The 16,095-nt window shown below is 41.3% G+C and overlaps 1 protein-coding gene across 2 annotated transcripts in view; it reads left to right on the top strand.

Moving 5' to 3' along the window:
- Positions 1-16,095, top strand: part of cacna1ia (calcium voltage-gated channel subunit alpha1 Ia) — a 178,742-nt gene that overhangs the window by 104,135 nt on the left and 58,512 nt on the right. For both annotated transcript variants that reach the window (XM_034089015.2, XM_034089014.2), the window contains exons 5-8: positions 2,193-2,290; positions 6,583-6,742; positions 11,920-12,274; positions 13,578-13,670. In XM_034089015.2, the coding sequence (XP_033944906.2) occupies positions 2,193-2,290; positions 6,583-6,742; positions 11,920-12,274; positions 13,578-13,670 (706 nt within the window). The remainder of the gene's footprint in view (positions 1-2,192; positions 2,291-6,582; positions 6,743-11,919; positions 12,275-13,577; positions 13,671-16,095) is intronic.

The raw sequence follows: 16,095 nt of genomic DNA, 5'->3' as shown, positions 1-16,095 counted from the left end.
CCCTGGGTTTCCCCTGAAGCTCTGCATTTCATATCGATATCAACACAAACACCAGTCACATGAAAGCATGAATGAGATGAAGGCGTCACAAGCAAAAAAGGAATCGGAAAAATGTAGAACAATCATAAAAAGGACGCTTCCGGCGGTCCACTAATTACCCTCCCAAACACAGCGGCCTGATTGATGGGTACAGCAAGACACGCTTCTATAGAGCACACACAGACACACACACACACACACACACACACACACACACACACACACACACACACACACACACACACACATCTGTGTTCATCTGTTCTCTCCCTCACATGCAGATGCAATTGGGTCACTAACAAACAATACATGTGCTCACTTGTGCAATTGTTTATGCTCTTTGGTAGTCATCCATCTAATAGTTTATTTATCACCCTGTAACTTAAGCAAGCAACATTTAGAACATTGAAGTCTTTATTTTTGCCCTTGAGCTCACTAAAGAAAGGACATGTATGTTGTAATTATTTAATTTGACATGTAAGCAGCCCACATCAAATCATTAGAGCGAGTACGGATACTGTAATGTTTTTATAACACCACTTTACCTAGCTGGAAGACCCTGCCCCCAAACAGCTGTGAGGCTCTTTCCTAAACTGTGACATTTTCCTGAAGCTGCTGTGTGCATTGTTGTACTCAACAACACCGGGATGGGGGCCTATATAGTTATGAGTTTGGGCGTGAGGTCAGTGACATGCAAGGAGAGGTAAGGAAACAAAGTGTTAATTTAATTAACACCAGAAAGTGTCATTTAGTGCTGAACAGAACCTTCAATAAAGCTGTTATTTTATGTTATAGCTAATGTTATATTGCATTATAGAATATAGTGTTTTCCACAGGATTATGTGAGTCTGTGGTGGGTGCATCTGACTTTTTGGAAATGTGATGGTTAAATGCATCAGTCGGGTGCATGTCGAGAGCATAGATTGATGAAAAATTGGGTGCTCTCGTAAAACGTGTTATCAATAGTGGGTAAAAGAAAAGGTCTGCGACGGCCCCTACATCCTGGTGACGATTATGTATCTGTTTAAGGTCTGGCGATTGTTATTTTTATCGTACAAAATCACAATTTGACTGTTGCCCCAAGTCCAAAAGGCATAATAATGTAACCATAAAATGTGATATTGATATATAATATATATATAAATATATTTATTTCACATGCATTTGAATAAATGACGAGATGTTTCTACGGCTGCCTGTCAGCTGTACTGCAGCCCAAACCCCAGCTCGGATGTTATGCTGCTGGTGACTCTGTGCCATGGTGAAGGGCAAAAGGAAAGAACGTCCCTGTGGGATTAATAAAGTATAACATTATCGAATATGACAAGGTTCATACGTCTATGTGAGAGACAGCGCGCTTGGCTTGTTTTGTTAAAGCCAGTGGGTGTGCTATGGGTGTTATTAGCTTGTGGTGCTGCTGCTGTTGATATCAAGCTGTCCCAACACTGGTGTAGCCCTGGGGACAATTCTACCCACAGCCACGCTTAGAAACTATTACACAGTGTACGTTTGTACTACATGCACACAGTGTCCTCTTGGCTCTCATTTAAAACACATGACAGTGGGTAAAGTCATTCACTATCTCAACAAATTGAAATACCTCTGTTTTTGATAACAAACATGTACTACATTAAAACGTAGACATCAGGATTTAACACACACACACACGCACACATACATGGCACACCGTGGCTATTCTCCTGTGAAAGTGGTTTGGGTTTGGGGGCACAAACAGCTTAGCCATGCTGTGGCAATGACTTGCTAACAGATGCCAGGCTCTGACTGAGCCACAACATCCTGCAGGCAACACTTAGAATAGAATGAATCCCTCTTTCTCTTCCTCACCTCCCTTTCATGTTCTCTTCCCCTTTTGATGCTTTGTCACTTTATCCCCCCCCCAACAGTCTTTCTTGAGTGTTGCCACGCTCTTTGCGGCACACACATTTCCCATACTGTTGAAGCTCACACAGCTCCGAGTCGGGGCAGGTGAGACTAGATCAAAGAATGACCATTGATGTTAAATCATGAGAAGAGGCCTCTTTGCTCTGGCTGGTAATCCCTTTTGTCATATTGTGCACCAGAAGCTCACCGAACTACAGAAAGCTTCAATGATGTTCTCCCACCTCTGCTTCTCTCTCTGTCTGTTTATGCAGGATGGTAGAGTACTCTCTGGACCTGCAGAACATCAACCTTTCGGCTATTCGGACAGTGCGGGTCCTTCGGCCCCTCAAAGCCATCAACAGAGTGCCAAGTAAGAACATTTCAAGTTTTTGTGTAAACTTCTGCGAGGCAAACTTTGCTTTCATATGACTATTATTTTTTGGGAGTTTGTGCTTGTAGTTTCTCTTACTGTGAGTCTGTCAGTTCCAATTAGGCACAAACGCATCTGCATGGAAATGCATGTATATGTATTACATCTCTGGTTTCGGTATGCCACCTGTACCCCACGGGGCTCATTAAACATTCATCTTATGCTGAATCACGCGGCCCGCTCGAGCCCTGAGTCACAGCTTTATCAGATTTACAAACCATCTATTAATGCTGCTCCACTGATCAGTCCATGGCCATAACCCTGTTCCTCTCATCTAAAACTGTGTTCTTGGAAACAACGTTCCCACTCCTATTGATTTTGCTGTCCTGCTGCCCTAACAGGCCGCTTTGAATCATTTTAAGCACCAATTAGCCTTCACAAGCTAGGTTCAGACTTGTCTCATCTCTTAGTTCCAACACTTTAGTAGTGAGCAAAGCATTAGCGCCTCATGCTAATTGTAATAATGCAGTTTGTAAAGTTTTTGATACAAAAACAATATCATTTATGTGATTTAATACTTTTTTTATTTAACTGAATTGCTTATGTTTTGTTCTTTTTCAGTTTTATAAAGGTCAATTGGCCAAACAAAGCAACTTGAAACTCTTCATCAATATCTTTAGGTAACTGAAGTGTCTTTCTTAACAATCATGACATGAGGCCACAGCAGATGTAGCTTATGGTCTGATTCAGTTTGGGCCTTGGAGACAGATTCTGTACACAAACCTTTTCCAGCACATGTGAGGGAGAGAAAGGACCATTTAGAGTGGATGTGTTTGAGTCTGCTTTCTCTCTGGCTCTTTGTGTGTCGTCTTGTTTGGGCTGTTCCAACCCTTTAGTCCACAAGCTCAGCTGTCTTTGTTGTATTTTCACAAGCCAACAACTACAGCTAACTATTTTAGTACTCATCTTACTACCGTACTTTTCGGACTATAAAGCGCACCTGCATATAAGCCGCAGCAGCTAAATTGTCCGTCTGTCTTGCTCTCGTTCTGTCTCTCGGTTCCACTTTTACTTTGGCGCGCTACCTGTCTCTCTTTTCCGGCCTCCAGCTTTTCCTGCTGGAGCCGCCGCTTAGAGGTGGCGGGCGCGGACCGGTCCTAGAGCCCATAGGGTTAAAGGTAGTTAATTGTACCTGTAAAATCCATAGATTTAGGAGGTTCCCTAGTGGCCGTTAGCTGTACAAAAAAAATGGGGGAAAAAGTCGCGGTTTATAGTCCGAAAAGTACGGTACTACACAATCATAGCTTTTTCTCCACCTCGAACAAATACAACATATTTTTGCTCCCCACGTAAATGTCCAATCATGGGAGATTCTATTCAGTGTGATTACCTGAAAAGAGAGTCTGTCTTCAGTGTCGGATAGATTTACATTTTTTACACATTTAAGCTGTCTTTCAGGAGGAGCCATTAACTAAGAACCTGCTCACAGCCAAAACAACAGCGCATTGGATATACGAATAAAAAGTGCACTAAACCGTAGGGGGTTTATAAGAAACTGTGTGCAGTAGAGTGGGCATAGTGTTTTAGGGAGCGCACAGATTGGAGACACATCTGCTTTTCTAGAGATGATTATGCATTACAGCATAAATCTCCAGATATGTGGGTTTGTTAGCATATGTATAGTTGATATAGATATAGTGTTTGTTTGCACAAGACTACTTTATGTTATTTATACCTGTTCATATAACTGTTGTTGCTTGTGCATCATCATTTATTGTTTACGTTAAGATCAGTAAGCATGACTGTGTGATTTCCTCCAGTATCAGTGATCCCATTATGGCTTGGAAGCATGGGGACAACGCTATGTGTACCTTGTGTTGTTGGGTGATTATTTAGCCCACAGATACACAGGGAGCACTTGCACATCCTGACCACTCACACACCTCAATTTGTAACCCTCCAACAAAATGATAGATAATAGTGCTGTGCTGTTGTGTGAGACTTGTTTTTTGGTGGAAAGGGTGTCAGATAATAGGAGTGCTAGACAGGATTGGAGTGGGAAAGACAAAACACTTCATAAACTAGTGTTAGGAGGATGAAAAGAGAACACTACTGGTTTAGTAAATAGCACAGGCATACAGCTGTAAATGTGTTTCCATTGTGGCGCAAGGAGAGGCGTCCATCTTTATCGTGAAACAGCAGGAAGCAGGGAGATGGAGGAAGGTGGCGAAGGAGCCAAACAAAGGAGGGGAAAAGCATAAAAAGCTGGGACAACATTTGATTTGTTGCTTTTCTCTCTATTATTTGTGTTTTGTTTGCATGCACCTTTTTGTTTTTCTTGTAGTTACTCCGTTCTTCTTAAGCTCCGTTTATTATTGTTGCACTACACTTTATTTCGGCACACCCTCAGGCTTTGACTTATTCTTGTCCGCCCCCCCCCTCGTCTATTCCTCTCTCCACACAATTAGGCCTAATGGAACAGTGGCCTAATGACATGCACCCTGGGGAACACACACATTTAGACTCGCCTGCAGCCACCACAAGAGACACATACGCACTAGAGACAAACGCACCAGAGACACTACTGCTCTCCATTTAATACCAGTTGACGAGACAAATTAGCCCGAGGAGGAAGATGAGTTGTATTGCTTTGTTGCTTTCCAACTCAGAATTGACACAAACATTTCATGTCTTTGTGTCATTGTTGAACGTTATCTTTTCTTGGCCAAAGGCAGGCTTGATCTTGACATTATTCCAAAAGTTTAGCAAAAGCTGCAACTTTGACCACACTTTACATGAATTGAAATACTTTATTAACAACTTGTATTAAAATCAGCCAATTCTACACATGCATCTGCACACTTTACTGTATGTTAACTTGTGAAAAATGTGTATCTAAACACTAGCTCACACATTTTGAACGATCACATAATCACTTGACAGATGCAGCATTGATTAGCACTTGAGGGAATGGGGGGATGTTTATTATGCCATTATTTGTTTACTCAGCGTTTATGGTCTGTGTGGTGCATTGACGTCATACATTTGCAGTCTTGTAAATATTGTCTACACGTGTGTAAATCATCATCAACGATCTATCTCTCTCGTCCTCACCTTCTCTCTCTCTCTCTCTCTCTCTCTCAGCTTCTCTCCTGTCATTCAGGCTGTTGGCAGTTTCGATGCACTGTTATGTTGATGACACATTAACCTACTGTTGAGTTGTTATTCACGAATCCCAGCATGGCAATGAAACAAACACACACACATGTCAGATCATTAGAGGCATACACACATATAATCACACTCATAGTAACACCAAAACACACACACCTCCCTCAGGTGTCAGTAAGGGGTGGCTGTGATCTCATCAGTGGGTTTCACCTCGGTCTCTCATCCCAGTCCAATCAGCTGTCATTATGTCTCAATATGTCATCACTGCAGGACAGACCCATCCACAGGGGACAGGGTCGACAGGGGACAGGCATTTATTTCTGCAATTAGGGTTCATCTAATCACGAATAAGACCTCCTGTAGCCTCATTAGCATGTTTGTTCACAAGGTGGACGTCATACTGTATCTGTGTTCAAGTCAGTCTGCTGTCATTAGAAGAATGTTAAAGGCTGTAGTGGGTGTCAGACAAATTCCATTAAATTGCTTAATTGTAACAGCAAATATATTCAAAAGGGAATGTAATACTACTCTGATTCACCTTAATTAGCATATAAATGTTTTTGGCAAATATATCTGGAAAGTCCCAAAATATTCACAGGACAATATATATATATATATATATATATATATATATATATATACTGTATCATAGAACATGTTAAATGTGAGTGAATGATGCCATGCTTGCTTAATATAAAAAAGAGTCAAGAATGATTTGAGGCTTACTTAAATATTTAACCCAAAACAGGATTGTTCCAACCTTAAACAATGCTTTTTCAGTAGCCTTAATATTACCACATGTTGGATTCAGGATTTAAATCAACATTTGGCGAATCAACCATCCACTACCTCGCTATGATCTTTGTGTGGTAAGAGAAAGAAGCAAATGAGTTCCTGCTAGACATATTAGTAGAAACATTTAGTAGCTTAAAATGAATGAGGCCTTCATTGTAGTTTTTCAGTAGTATGCCGTTTAATGTAAAGAGACTTACAGTAGCGCCCGACATACAGAAGAGAAGTTGTGCAACAAAGCAATCTATATGCAAATATCCTTGATGACGGTATAAACCAGAGATAAACCTTGACGATTGATTGATTGATTGATTTTCTGAAACACACAGGTATGCGTATCCTGGTGAACCTGCTGCTCGACACTCTGCCCATGCTGGGCAACGTGCTGCTGCTGTGCTTCTTCGTCTTCTTCATCTTCGGTATCATCGGCGTGCAGCTGTGGGCGGGGCTACTGAGGAACCGCTGTTACCTGGAGGAGAACTTCACCCTGTGAGTTACACACTGCAGATCTGTGTGTGTGTGTGTGTGTGTGTGTGTGTGTGTGTGTGTGTGTGTGTGTGTGTGTGTGTGTGTGTGTGTGTGTGTGTGTGTGTGTGTGTGTGTGTGTGTGTGTGTGTGTGTGTGTGTGTGTGTGTGTGTGTGTGTGTGTGTGTGTGTGTGTGTGTGTGTGTGTGTGTGTGTGTGTGTGTGTGTGTGTGTGTGTGTGTGTGTGTGTGTGTGTGTGTGTGTGTGTGTGTGTGTGTGTGTGTGTGTGTGTGTGGTGCCAATGTTTTGGAGTCTTGAAAATCAAGTTGACCAGCCACAAATTGAAAGTTAGGATGAGACAGAGAGAGAGAATGTGCACTCAAACCTCGCCTGAATGCTTCCAATTATTTTCCCTTTCATCGTGTTTTACTCGTGAATTTGAAAAAACATATTTCAGTTATGAATCTGTAAAATAATCATATATCGTAAACATCTCTGATGTCTGTGTACTATGATCACATAATCTTCTCTGACTGTAAACGTTTCCCCGTTCACATGGTTTTCAGACAGGATTAAACCTATGCTGTGTGTTTTGTATATTTGACTACAGACATTAGAATAACTCCATCTTCCAGCGTGTCGTTCTCCGTGTCTATGTCAATCTTCAAAGCAAGAAATAAAGTTGTACCCTGTATTGCTTCTGAGAGCATGATTAGATTCCAGCTGCACGCCTCCATATTCATGACCCTGCATGACGGCATCACCGACTGTGTCTGTGTGTGAGTGACATTCACAAGTGTTCAGGAGTGTTGGATTGCATGACATTCTCTCCGTTTTTAAGCTGGTGTATGCCGGATCAAAAGGCGTGTGTCCTTAATGTGGGTGTGCTAATATGTATACAAGCCATGCACTGTGCACTCTGTCTCAGGTTATGCTGACATAGCGTATACTAATGAGAAATCTGATAGCCAGGTGAAAGGAGACACGTGTCCGCCCGCTGGCACAGTCCTGCCTGCTTTGTCCTCACCTTAAACTTGAGTGGCTACATTAACCTCGACAACCTCTAAAGTAATCAATTCACAATTCAAAGTGACTTTACGCAATGTTTCCTGCATTTATCTTCATAGGGTTAAAGGGCAATCGAGGGATTAGCTGGACTGACTTAGACTTGACTTTACTACTTTGGATAAAGCAAAATAAAGGACACAATTTTGATCAGCAGAATATGTTTTAGTGGAGCTTCAGAAAACATTTAGTTTGAGTAACCTGTTCATCAGGTTTTTGCTCATTATTTAATCAAAGTGCTATTGTTTCTTATTATTTTTAAAGCAGTTCGGTATCATATTATTCAGGTTTGTCTGGGTGCTTGAGTACTTAATTAGGAAGGTCGTAGTGTGTTAGCGCTTGAGAGCTATTATGCTAAGTAAAGGGCTAACGTTAGCGCTCTGAGGGGTTATGATAGAGTGGGCTGAGTGTCGCACTCAAGTGCAGCATTCACATTTCACACCCTCACTCTTTTGATCCCTACCTCTCTCTTTTCATGCCTCATTCTTGGCTTTCCGCCTCAACCTTAATTCTTTCTTCTTTTTTTAAAGTCTCCAGTCATTTGGTATTAGCATCTCCCATTCAAAACTCATTGTATATATTTCTATGACATCTTTCCTTCATGCAATCCTGCCTTCACGTGTCTTCGAGAGCTTCACTTTATCTGATTGCTGGAAACGGTGTCTTTCCTTTGCTGCTGTGCACCCTTGATCCGTCCTTCTGCCTCGCTCTCCACTGGCAGGTGTTTTCTCAGTGTGTGGCCAGGTTTTGCTGTGCCATGCTGAGCAGTGCCAAGTGACTGGCAGGGGGGGGGGGGGGCAACAGCCTTCATTCATGCTCCACTACTCTGACAGGACCCTTCACTCTCTCTCTCTCTTAACTTCCTTCTCTTTAGCACCTTAAGAAATCACCAATTTGAATGCCACTGATAATCTTTCTCATTATCTTTGTACGTTTATGTTTTGTGTCCTCAATTGGATTGCATGTAAGTCAGTGTAAGCTATACCTATCATTGTTGTCAATGGTATTGTCTGGATCGATCCTGGAATTAGTGTGCATGCATGTGTGGCATGTGTGTGATTTGTGTGTGAGGTAAAAGGAGATCATCTCGCCCTATATATGTCAGCAGTATCTAACCTTTATTGACAGGGTGAGACGGGGGAGGATCAAGGAAATTGGCTAGGAAAGGAATGGGGAAGGTAAGTGGAAAATGGGGAGAAGGGACAATCAGAGAGAGAGGGGGAGCAAAAGAGAAGAAGAAAGAAAGAAACAAGAGGATTAACACTATGATAGGAGGAGATAACACATACAAAGTACGTTATAGTGAAAGGGTTAAATGCCGTATAAGGCATGGTTGTACTCAGCAGCAGGCTGAACGTAACTGTATTAGTGCAGGTGTGTGCATCACTTATTGTCTCCCCCTTTGCAAAATACAGAGCATTCACAGAGGAGCCTGGTATGTACAGAGAAACGGGGATAAAACAAGAAAAGGGAGAGACAGCAAAAGGAGTGCTGCAGTGACAGACTGACAAAGACAGTGCAATGAGTAAATACTGAAGGTCCAGTGACCCTGAAAGTGTGTGTTCAGTAATGGGCCTGCTGATGGAGAGGGTCTATTTTTGTCCTCCCGAGACCACAGTATAAGCATCCTCACACCTGCCGTCATTTAGCCCACAGTCTTGTCAGAAACACCCACTCAAACGCAATAGGCCTTACTGATTGGTTCAGCAGTGTTAGTTTTTCAATTTCCTAAATTCATCTCATTGTTTTCCGTGAATTTTACATTGCTTTTATATCATTTTGTGTTTTCTTATTTTTATTTCTCCTTAATTCGCTTCAGCAGCAGTTTTAAATTGAATGATATTGCCTTATTTCCTACACACTTAGCATGCTTTGAGTGCCTTACACTTTCTTCTTCTGTTTATTGCTGTTTGTAATAAAACGTGTGCACTCGTTAGAGCCCCATCAACACATCGCTGTAGCAATGGCAGCCATCTTTCGCTTTAGGGAAGTTGAGCCTGATTTCCCAGGTGGATTTGAAAAGAGATTTTGGAGGGAAATGATGAGGTGCTTCAGATGGTGGCAATCAGTTAGATTCAGATTTTGGAGATGTGTGTCATTAAGTCTAGCAGAAATCAGCCAATCACTACTGACTCACTCACTCTCTGAAAAGGGGCACTTACAAGTGGTGAACCAGTTCGTTGACAGTGAGTGTTATATGTGTCGTTTGCATGAAAGTATAATCTGTTTTCCTCCTGATTTCATGCTAGTGCACACAAACGCTGCATTTTAAACTAAGTTTCCACATTACTTATTTTACGTGATGCAAAACACACTAATATCCAATGATATGCTAGTAAGTAGGTTAGCTATAGCTTGGTATATAACTGCTTCTTTATTAGGACGTACCACATTGAGTAAAAGCCCTGTGTCTCAGAATAAGACAAGATTTGGATTGCAAATCATATTGTCACCAATGGAAGATATTTGGACATTTTAAGAGCACCCTTCCATCGACCTCATTAAAATACTAGACTTCTGAAGACATTGCATCTCAGAAAGTGGCGTACGAGGATCTATCACAGTCCCAGTCTGAGGAGTTTATGTAGCTGTCCCTGTTTTAAAAGAAGAACTCACTTGTTAAGTCTGTTTGTCAAGACGGAGATCCAATCTTGACTTGCAAGTTGTTGTTTTTTTGTTTTTTTACAGTGTTGGTCTGCCATTAAACATCCTATTGTAAAGCGCTTTTTGCTAGACGACTGCTAATAATGCACTTTTTTGTCATACAGTGAAGGCAAGGGTTTAAATATATGTTAAATAAATGCTATGACACATCTATGCTTGTTTGGAGAGCGGTCACTGAGGCTTCTCTCAGGTCTTCACTATGGATGTATTGGCGTCCACACTTCACCCCAGGAGTAAACAATAAACAAAAATCATGAGAAAGAAAGAACACATTAGCTGCTGTACGATCCAGTGACCCCCTGAGATGGCAAAGCCAAATGCAAAAAATCAATACAGAATTGATTGAAATGTTCCGGTTCACTACCTAGATGTCTGCTTCTCTATTAATAGTGGCAATTGTATTCCTACTTTTCCTGGCATACTGATAAATAAAGGACTATAAGTCATTGAAGGTGACGTCTTCTGCTTGATTTCTCCTCATGCTACTCATTGTGTCATGGCCCAACCAACCCCCCCCCCCCCCCCCCCGTTCACCACACCTGTCAGCGCGCCTTTGTTTCGCTGCATTAGCTTTAGGCTGTGTTCGCTAGTTCATTGCTGGGTCAGGTTTGTCTCTCAAACAGACATACTGTATACTTTCCAGCTTAATACTGATTAAAGTATAAGTCTAGTTAGGTCAGGAGCTTCCTGATCTCCTTCTTTCTACTATATGTGCTCATGTTTATCTAGTCACACTGTTCGGTTATTCTTGTTAGAGTGAAGAAGAAATAAACAGAATATATAATGCAGAATCATTCGCATTACTTTATTCTCCACTCAGTGAGGCATTTATCCTGCAGACTTGGTTGAGTCTCCACATTCTCTCCTCTTGCTCCGTCTTACCTCTCCTTCTTTCACTGAATCCTCGTGGTAATCCCTGTATTAAAATATGTACAATGTACTGTATTATGAATATACAGATTTGATTCCGTAAAGGTCACCTATTTTTATTTTTGTTTGTCTTTTATATATAAACATGTGTCCCCTAGAGATTCTGAAAGTTTCAGGAAAAAATATTCGCTCACTTTTTGTCCTGATCCATTTATATAAAAACCTGTCTGAAAATTAGCTGATCAGATTTTGGCCACTTTATGATGTCATAACGACTTTTTGGCTTGTGTAACCGTTAGCCAATCACCAACCAAGGTAACCTCCCCCCCCCCCCATATCACCTGAATCTCCTCCTAGAGCACCATTGTGTTCTTTTTAACCAAATATCTCTCAGAGGGGCGTGGGGAGGGGCTCCTTATTTTCATCTAAAGTAACAGACAGAGAATCAGCACTTTGGAAACAGGGCTGAAACAGAGGGGATTCTGGGATGCTGCAAAGATCTGTTTGGTGTTTGGAGCCAAACACTTCAGAGACATAATATATTGATGAAAAAGAGTAGAATAGGAGACTTTTAACACACTTATTTCCTTCCCTTGTCACAGCCCCAGCTCTTCAGGTATGACCCTACCTGCTCCATACTACCAGCCAGAGGAGGATGACGAACGGCCCTTCATCTGCTCCCTGGCAATTGATAATGGCATCATGTCATGTAATGATGTGCCGGCGAGGCGCGAAGGCGGACGCACATGCTGCCTGGACAGGGAGGACGCGCTCCACAGACAGGGTTTGGGCTTGAGTCCTGAACCACTGGCCAACGGGAGCGGTGCCGGTGAAGCAATTGGTCTATGCATCAACTGGAACCAGTATTACACTCGGTGCCACACAGGAAGTACTAACCCCCACAAAGATGCCATTAACTTTGACAACATTGTCTACGCCTGGATCGTCATTTTCCAGGTATGTTTGGGTGTGAAGACTGATGAGGGGAGGGTGAGGTCGGGCTGTGGGTTTCTGAGCTTGTAATTTGGGCTGGGGAATATAGAGAGGCAAAGTCACACCCATCTCCTTCCGCTCCATGGGACCTTATTTCGGGAAAAGTATGCATTGAAGTCAATGGAGAGAGAAAACGTATCTTTCGATCCCGTTTGAATTGTGCCATGAATTACACATATGATGTTTAGCAATCTTAAAAACTCATTTCCATGTCAAAAAAAATCACAGTTTGTCACAAAACTGTTGAAATATAAGACTATGAAAAATACGCAACTAGAAAGACTACAAATCCCAGAATCCCGGTCCCACATGCTGGCTCTTACGGAACCGACTAACTCCCCTTGTGTGTATGTGCAGCTCTCAACATGCCCAGACTTTGAGTGATTTTCAGCTCTTTTAATACTTTCCGCCTCATTCTGAAAGGAAGAAGTGAAATGTGCCAACGTGACGACCGTCTTGGTATGTGGTGCGAGACGGGAGTTGTTGTTCATTGAGCGGTTTCACACAAAAAAAGTGTTACTTCACAGTTTTACGACGCATCTTCATTTTTTTGACTTGCAAAAGTATCTTTTAAATTGTCAAACATCATATGTGTTATTCGTGGCACAATTCAAACGGGATCGAAAGATAATCTTTCTCTCTCCATTGACTTCAATGCATACTTTGTCCGAAATAAGGTCCCATGGAGCTCCCCCGGAAAGGGAGGGACTTCGCCTCTCTATTATTTTAAATCTCTGATAAATGCTGTCTTTCTCTGATTACATTTGGAACTTGTTTAGACTTATCTAGCTTTTCCTTTATTTAGCTTTACACACTTATTCATTGTATTTAAGTTAATGATGATTATTGACCGTGATGACCAAAATCTCATTGTAAACAATATTTGATAAAAGCAACAATGGTCAACCCTACAATATTCTCACATATCAATTCTGTACTTTCCAACCCTTTTGTAATACGATGAATCTGAAGAAATATACGTTTTTAGATTCTGAAGTGATCAAATAGTTGCTTCAGAACACATGTGGGTTTTCTTTGGCTGATTAAATGATGTGTAATGTATTTGATTTGTTTCACTTAGGCAATAATGCAATGATCTGTTATTTGATTGGCAAATTCCATTAGATGTAAACATGGAATATGAACTATGATGCACAAGTAAAGTTTGCAATTATACTGCTAACAAAGCTCTGAGAAAGAAATGGTTGAACTTGTAAACTTGTAGATGTTTATTGTCTTTAACACTCCATACCATTTTTGCTCATAGGTGATCACTCTGGAGGGCTGGGTGGAGATCATGTATTATGTGATGGATGCCCATTCCTTCTACAACTTCATCTACTTCATTTTACTCATCATTGTAAGTCAAATTCACCGCTACAATTTTTCTTAATTATGTATGTATTAGTACACTTCACCCCTTCAGGCTGACACATCGAGTGGACACTGTAATCTGATAATGGATACATAAATAATGAACTGTAACTATCTTGAGATAAAAATCCCTTCCAACCTTTCCAATATATATTGACATCTGCCATCACTTTATTTAATGAGCATATTTCCTGAGTAGCAGATGGAAGTGTTAATAGACTTGTGAAAATCAATAGTAGCATGTAGAACTTTCTAAAATCAATGTTATGTAAATTTTACTTTGGCAATAAATAGCAAAATAAGGAGAGGAGAGGAAGAAAGACGGTTAAAGAACTTTTCAAAAGTGAGATGTACTTGTATGCAAGAGCTAGATCAGCTCTTTGCATGCAGCGCCAGAGGGTGACACGATGGAAGTTGTTTAATTCTGGAAGTCAGTCTGTTGAGCAGCACACGTACAACAAAATCCAATCCAATCCAACTTTATTTATATAGCACTTTAAAAACCTTCACACCAAAGTGCTGTACAGAGAGATAAGCTCACACAACATAATATAAATACAAGATACAAACACAAAACAAACCAGAATAAACGTAATAATTAAAAAATAAATAACAGCCATATAATAAAAACAATAGACCACTGAAAGCAAATAAAAGCAACAATCTACTTGTTTCTGAATGCCAAGGAGAAGAGGTGGCTTTTAAGACGGGATTTAAAAGCAGTCAGTGTGGGAGCCTGTCTGATGAGCGAGGGCAGGTCGTTCCACAGTTTAGTCCCAGTGGTTTCCCACAGGCAGGTGAACACCACAACAAGTAGACATAATGGCCTTTGTAAGGCTTGGAAATAGGATCAAGAAATACCTTAGGAGAGGGAACCAGGTGAGAGAAGAGAAATGAGAAATGATAGTGAAGATTCAATGGAGTCTTTTCCCCCCATTCTCCTCTTCCTCACAACATCGGCCTTATTAGGTTGAGGAGATTATTGGCATTGTGACTGCAGCTGTAAATTCCCTCCCCTCGCTGGCAGGTCTGACCTGAGGTTGTCATTGCCAGTGTAAACACCTTTTGGCACCCAAAGATAGTAGACATGGTGTCACGGTGTAATCACTTTGGCTTGGCTTCAATGCTGCTAAATTGATCACAATCTCATGGCCTGTGGACTGTAGAGCCACACACTACAGTTACAGTCATATCCCGCTCAGCACACATTGTGATGAATTGAACTGCTGATTACATCCTAATTGTTACACCTGCTTATGAATGCAGAATCTGTGGGAAACAACACAGAAGAAGACTTTATCATCAAAAGTGTCATTGCGCACGTCTAAGCCAGCGTTGGCTTTATGCAGGTAGACAGCTAAAGGAGCACAACTTCGCTGATTCATTATCCTAATAATAATGATACATTTTGTATTTAGTTTCGATATAAACTGTCAACTGACTTAATTTGCTACTCGTGGCGCATGAACAAAGAAGTCTTTGCCCGAATATCCAATTGCTACAACAAACCCCAAAGTAATAGCCTTATCTGCGAGATGCTTAATCGCCGCTAATGTGTAGTGAAGCTTCGTGTTTGTTGCATTTAGTCTCTCAGAAGTGACACATACTGTAAGCTGAACATACAAAGCACGACACTTAGCATCAGGCCAACTCCACGCTCCCTTTGTGGTGCATTATTGATTGACACAAAACGTGCCGCCCCTTTTGAGTATCTCTGCACGCCTCCATTCTGTTCGGCAGCTTGTCGTCAAAGGTCCTGAGGGAAGCCTTGGAAGTGTTCTGCTGACAGTATAAGACGTTTTTGGTCAGACACTTCCATGAGCCTCAAAGGTGTTGTTCACACAGTGAGGGTCACCTGACTGTCTCATCTTTCATGTTGCTCTTATTTAGTTTCTCTGTCGGAGTTCTTTTGTTATGGACTTGCAGTACCTTTCTAAGCTTGTTAGTTGATCCTGGAAGTGAGTATGTTCCTAGAAATAGCACTTGGTTTGACCTCCACAGAGTCTCATATCTATCTGTTTGATACTTGATATCCTGGCAAGTGCGCAACCCAATAGACTTATGGTGTCACATTGAAGAGAGACTAAATGGATTTAAATGACTTACAGATTTTGCTACCAAGAGGGCAATTAATAGAAGATGTCGATTTCAGAGGAAATAGAATATATTGGCATTAATGTTTGTGACGGCTCGTGCATGGAAGCACATAGACACATGCAATTAAGTAAGCCTGTGGATCACACGTAATGTTTTCTATGTGAATTTGTGTGTTTGCACGCATGCATAATGCAGTGATATCTGATATTAGACTGCCTGCCTTGATTATGCGCAAATATCAGAATCTCAGAATCTCTCTCACACACACACACACACACACACACACACACACACACACACACACAGAGATGCAA

Source organism: Pseudochaenichthys georgianus, chromosome 8, assembly GCF_902827115.2.
Source record: "Pseudochaenichthys georgianus chromosome 8, fPseGeo1.2, whole genome shotgun sequence".
In the NCBI taxonomy this organism is placed as follows: domain Eukaryota; kingdom Metazoa; phylum Chordata; class Actinopteri; order Perciformes; family Channichthyidae; genus Pseudochaenichthys; species Pseudochaenichthys georgianus.
This window is presented reverse-complemented; position numbering and strand designations above follow the sequence as displayed.